General features: G+C 37.3%; 1 protein-coding gene across 1 annotated transcript; it reads right to left on the bottom strand.

The window, feature by feature from the left end:
• Window positions 1-2,978: 2,978 nt before the first annotated feature.
• LOC111921848 (uncharacterized) lies at window positions 2,979-4,111 on the bottom strand. The gene is made up of 5 exons (XM_023917423.1): window positions 3,814-4,111; window positions 3,616-3,755; window positions 3,476-3,527; window positions 3,062-3,260; window positions 2,979-2,985 (listed from the first exon to the last, which is right to left on the bottom strand). Exons 1-5 carry the CDS (start codon window positions 4,109-4,111, stop codon window positions 2,979-2,981), a joined length of 696 nt encoding a protein of 231 aa, XP_023773191.1.
• Between the last annotated feature and the right edge of the window lie 2,263 nt (window positions 4,112-6,374).

The following is a 6,374-nucleotide window of genomic DNA, read 5'->3' as shown; positions in this document are numbered from 1 at the left end:
ATAAAATTGTATCTAAACAAACCATTATAATCATGAATTTTAATCATATTTATAATATTAAATAAAAAAACCTTAATGAAAATGTGAAATTAAGAAGAATATCAATTTGATGTTTTTTAGTTAGTAATCAAAAATAATATTAGTTATAAGTATCATAAATTTTAAAAACATACTATGTTACCTTGCCAACAATAACTAATATTATTTAGGACTAATATCAATAAATTCCCATGTTTTTGGCCCTAAATTGGAAAATGCCCTAAATTTAATTTTTCATTTATTGTGACCACAATATTTTGATGGAATTATGGCAAAAGGGCACAGTGCCGGTTTCAGCAGGTTGCATAGCTTAGTTGAACGTTGGAGTTAGTTATTAGCTAGGTTTTGGGTCAATTCTTCTCTCCAATGTCAAACCAAAAAGATGGTAAGCTCCTCCAACACGTACACACAAGAGTACAAAGAATGGGCCTTAAGGAATCGTTGGTCTGAAGATTTGAGATGCGGATATGATAAACCTGTGACATTCTCGATCTCCAAAACTGTAGATAATCCATGGAGGAAATTCAGGGGGTGTCCAAACTATAAAGTAATATTAAGTTTCCTACTGTTTGTGGTGTTGTTGAACTAGTATGAATAAGTGGTTGTTGTGCATGACTAAAAAAAAAGCGAATTTTTTTATGGACTGACCCACCCTGCCAAACACTTACTACAAGGAAACTATGTGGAAATTCCATATGGATTTGGAGGAGGCTAAGAACAATAAAGCATTTTGAATGGAGATTTTGAAGCTTTCGGAGGAGGCCAAGAACAACAAAGCAGTTTAAGTGGATATTTTAAACCTGTTGAAGGTGGAGCTAGTTATGATGGTCATGCTTGGCGGTGATTGTGATGGGGTTTATGGTTCATAATGTTGTGGTTAAAGGATTGTGAAGTTGTGGGCATTGGTTAGGTTCAGGTGGAATGGTAGTAGTAGTAGTAGTAGTAGTAGTAGTTTAGGTGTAAGGTTATTTTGGTCAAGTTAGGCACTAAGTAGATGCATGTGTTATGTATGGTAATATTTTGGTTTTGTAAGAGATGACAATTACAACAAATTGTTATTCCTTAATGATAACAATGTATTAAGTCCTTTGATAAATACATATGAATAAAAATAATCAAATCATGGAAGGTAACAATAATTACAATTAAGTCCTTTAACACATACATATGTATTAACCTATTTACCAAGCTAACCAAAACATGGAAGGTAACACCAATTATAGTGATCAAGGCATATATATTGATAACTTAGCAATCTTACCATGTCGTTTACAAAGCTTCCCAAACATCAATGTCAGTTAACAACCCAAAAAGGGGAATGTACTTTACAAACCCTCCCACAAACTACTACCATACCATGCAACCTAATAAGAACCAATCTTCCAATTCTAGCAAACATTATGGACAAGAATTGGAAGCTTGTTACCAAGAGACAAGTGTACAAAAATTAGAAGTTTACAAAAAGGGAAACCTATTTACTAAAGCACATTCTTAATCTAAAACCCAAGGGCTTTTGGAAGAACCACCACCATCAGGATCATCAACCATTTTCCTGAGCTTCAGTTTCCTAATTATTTCAAAGGGTTTCCTCTTTTTCTCCCAATGGAAATTGTAAGAACCATGACCCAAGGGTATCACTTTTACTCTAACCTCTCTCTCTCTCTCTCTCTCTCTCTCTCTCTCTCTCTCTTCCACTCCTTCCTCAACCACTCTACCTTCAACTTCTTCTTCCTCAACCTCTCTACCTTGAACTTCTTCCTCTTCTTCAACCTCTCTCTCTCTCTCTCTTCAGATTCTTCTACCTCAGCCTCTCTTTCTTTAATATCTTGTTCCTTAACCCCCGCTCTCTCTCTCTCTCTCTCTCTCTCTCTTCAACTGCTTCTTCCTCACCCTCTACTTCTTCAATCTCTTTTTCCTCAACTTCTCCATAAACCTAAAATATGGTAGCTAGTTAGTAAATCTACAATATTAAAGTCAAAAATAGTGTAACAACACATACCTATTTCATAGCAGCCACTGCATCAGCATGTGTATCCAGACAACAACAACTCCTTTAAAGTAAGTCTTTCATTTACCTTCACCTCATTGTCATTCTCTTATTCCTGAACATCCTCTTTTTCTTGACTCATAGGTTGCTTACCATTAGGTGTATTTGTAAAAAGATCATCAAAATACTCATCACAGGTTATGGACACATTCTCCTTTGCTTCACTCTTATGTTTCTTACCATTAGGTGTTTTCTTTGGTGTTTTGTTCCTTGATCCAGACACTTTAGCTTTCCCTCCTCTCCTTGCCATCATCTCAGTCCTTTTCATAGGACTAACATGAGGACCACCTATTTGGTTACCAGATTATGAAATTAGAGGAGGAACAACATCCCTTCTTGGTATAGTAGGCCCAATTGGAGGGAATTGGTCAAAGATAAGTTATCCTCCCCCATCTTTCCTAGGTCTTGCAATCTTCCTTTTTGGGATAGGGGGCTTAGGTACCTCATCATTTGTGCATGAAATCTTATTATGCCCAAGTTGTTGGCACATTCCACACCTCACAGTCTTAGGAACCTTTAACCTTTGTGAGGGGTATTTGGCATCTTGTTATTCAGATGCATGATTCACTCTCTTTACTTTGGGTCTTCCAGGTATCCTTCTAACTGGGGATGGTAATGGTTTAATAAACTCAATCATTGGCCACAAGCTGCTTCCACCTACATGTTGTATGTTATGACTGTATGTTGCAACATATTTGTCCTTGTGCAACAGAGAAGAAAGGAATTAACTTGGATCTTTATGGACATAGTTTATTGCAACTTGACTATGCACACATGGTATGATCGGCAACATCCACAAGCTGCAGGTGCAAGTGTGAGTAGCTAAATCAACCTTGTATCCATTGTATCCATACCTTACCTCAAACACATCACCACCACTTGGCACCATTGTCTACAACCTACACACAAAACAAACAAAGTACACATATAAATACTAAATATTTTTGCATACATGCACATAAAAACTTATATTACCTCATATCTTTCCCATATTCATCAAGCTTTAGTTGTATGTTAGGCCCATAATTACCCCTCCATTTTGCTACCTCTTGACCTTGATGAAAAAACCTTTTCATAAGGAGAATCCTTATTTCCTCAAGCATTTTGAGTAGAGGCTTCTTCCTTATTTCGTTGATCATGCCATTGAAGCATTCTGCTACCCCATTCTCTACTGCTTCACAAGCATACCCATGAGAAAAGAATGCTCAGCACAAAGTTTCAGGTTTCCTTGCCATAAGATAGTCGTATCCTGTTTCTGTTATCTTCTTTATCTTATCCAGTATATCAAGAAAGTCCCCTTCCACTGTACTCATAGCAGCTTCCCAGAACAAATTCTTTAGCTCTAATCATGTGTATTTCTTCCTAAAGTTTGCAAAGATGTGTTTACACATTCTCTGTGCTCAACATGGGGGAGTAGGTCTGCCACAGTCTGTAGAAGTCCCTGTAATTAACAAACAAACACAACACATATAAATATCAATGAGTTTAACATAGAAATATATATGGTATACTAGCGTTTGTTGTGGTACCTTATGTTGTTCTAAGATAACAACCAGTTCATTACCAGCACCAAGATCCAAATCAGCAACCAAATTCTTAATGAACCAGGTCCAATTGTCCTTATTTTCAACATTCAGAACTTCCCATGCTATTGGGTAGACATGGTTGTCTGCATCCCTCCCAATAGCAGTTAAAATCCCCCTTAACCTGCCCCTTCCAGAAACTACCATCTAGTCCTATTACCCTTCCACATCGTCTATTCCATCCATCTATGAAAGCCTTGAATTCAACATAAAACATTTTGAAATAGTTACACCCCATATTACTTTCTACCCCCACCAAGAAAGTTGTACCTGGATTACTCAACCTAATTGCAGTTGCATACTCCCAAACCTTGGCATAGTGGTCTTCTAACTTCCCTTCTATTATCCCCATTGCAATATCCCTTACTCTTTGGCATTGCCCAACAGATACACTAACTGAAAACCTTTGTAGCACATTTTCTTGCATCTCTAGCAATGTCATCTTGGGCTTCATGATTACATATTTCATTTAGTGTTTGGCTAACCAATTGCTAGTGACTACGGAGCCAAAATGATAATTCATAGAGCAAAGATGATTTTCATTACAAAACTTAATCTAGAATGTCCTTTCATTGTACTTCTATCCAGCTGCAACCCTAAATGGACAGTTCATTTTTTTTATTATCACTGCTTCTACTACCACACTTAGCTATAACCCTCACTCTATCACTTTTTTTCAAAATAAAGTTGGTACCCTCCATGGACTGCATAGTTAGTTAAAGCAAACCTGATTTGAGTAGAAGATTCATAATAGTCTCCTAATTGGGGCCTCATCTCTTTCTAGTCAACATTGGGATCATGCACCCTATACTCCACACCAACATCCTCACCGTCCTCATCTAAGTGGGCATGCTCATTTTTTTGGACACCAGGAATGTCTCCATCATCTACCATTCCATCAATACTCCTCCTTAATATGTTTTCGTCATACAATAAGTTAAGAAAATGATCATCACATAGTTTTGAGGGGGCTTTGAAAATTTCTTCAGAAAAATCCAAGAAGCTAAAGTCAAATGCATCATCATCGGAGTCAAAGCCTGGAAGGTATGTCTTCTCAAGGAGCTTAGGCTCTTTACGCTTCTTAGTTCTAGAAGTAGAAGCCATATGTTTCATAAAAAAAATAACTTGTTAGTCCAAACTTGGAACTCCATACGCTATTAATGGAGATAGCCACCCTCAGAATCATCAATTTCTTGTTTCCATACTAGTACCTTTCTACTCCACCTAACTTGGTCAACAATTTTGGAGCTTCAAATTGCAAAATTGGCGACTGTGAAACGCTTCTCAACGTCAAACCCTTCTCGAATGCATGAAACCCTTTAGTAGTGATGGTTCGTGAAAGGTGATGGATAGGGAATAACTTAATGGTGACCGGATGGTACAGGTTACTTGCTGGTGACCGGGTATAAGCTCTCAAACAATGATTCCATGAAAATATCGGGGTCACAGTAAATGAAAAATTAAATGCAAGACTTTTACCAATTTAGTGCCAAAAACATGAAAATTTATTGATAATAGTCATATTATTTATGTAATCATATTTTTAGGTGTCATATTTTTTTTAGATCAATAAGAAATCAATAAATCTAAAAAAATATTAAAAAATAAAAACCCACTTAAATGGAAATATATCAGTTACAAACTAATTTCAATAAAATATTACACATTAATTTCGATTGCCATGTAAATATTAAATTCAACAAAATATTACACATTTTAGGTATCAAATCTTTTAGCATAACTCATATTTAATTATTGTATTTTTTTTAAACTATTGTATCTTTTATTCCTAGTTTTATAATTATGATAAAAAAATTCTGAATGATGACGATGTGAAAATCCATTAAACATGTCAACTTAGATTATACATTTGATTATTATAAAAATTGAAACGACCCAAAAATACGACCCAAAAATTTCGTTTTTAATACCATCAAAACTATAATCAGAGTATCGTATAGATAAACCATGCGTGATATGTCCCAAAAGATAATAAAGTACTGTGCGGAAAAGGTAACATGCTATATCCAAAACAACAACTAAATCAATCCAAACTAAAGCTGAAACGGTGGTGTGTGCGATGCCGTCATCCAGAGCTCTTCCCTTTGCTTGCGGAAGTACCTGAAACCAAAACTGAAACTGTAAGCATGAAGCTTAGTGAGCTCCCCCAACTTACCACATACCATACAACAACTTATAAACACATATTGGGCCTTGCCCACTGCATCGGGTCGGGACCCGGAAAACTGCATCGGACCGAAGTCCGGAACTGACTGGGACCTTGTCCCCTGCATCAGACCGAAGTCCGGAACTAACTGCATCGGACCGAAGTCCGGAACTGACTGCATCGGACCGAAGTCCAGAACTGACTGCATCGGACCGAAATCCGGAACTAATTGCATCGGACCGAAGTCCGGAACTGACTGCTCATAGCATAGCATATCATCATAATTTATACTGCATACTGAATCGGGCCGTGGCCCGGAACATAACACATACACATAGCACATAAAACATGTCTGAACCACGAAGGCATCAAACATACTAACTACTACATCGGACCGAAGTCCGGAAACTACTATTAACTGGACGGGCCGGCATTGTGGCCTTAGACCCGCCCTTACGGGAAGGAAACTCACCTCGTAAGCTAGCGGATGAGAGTGCGGCTCGGAAAGCTAACGGCTGCTGCTCCTGAATCTCCTCGG

This window comes from Lactuca sativa, chromosome 3 (assembly GCF_002870075.4).
Source record: "Lactuca sativa cultivar Salinas chromosome 3, Lsat_Salinas_v11, whole genome shotgun sequence".
NCBI classification, from domain to species: domain Eukaryota; kingdom Viridiplantae; phylum Streptophyta; class Magnoliopsida; order Asterales; family Asteraceae; genus Lactuca; species Lactuca sativa.
Note: the sequence above shows the minus strand (reverse complement) of the source record. Positions and strands in the feature narration are given on the sequence as shown.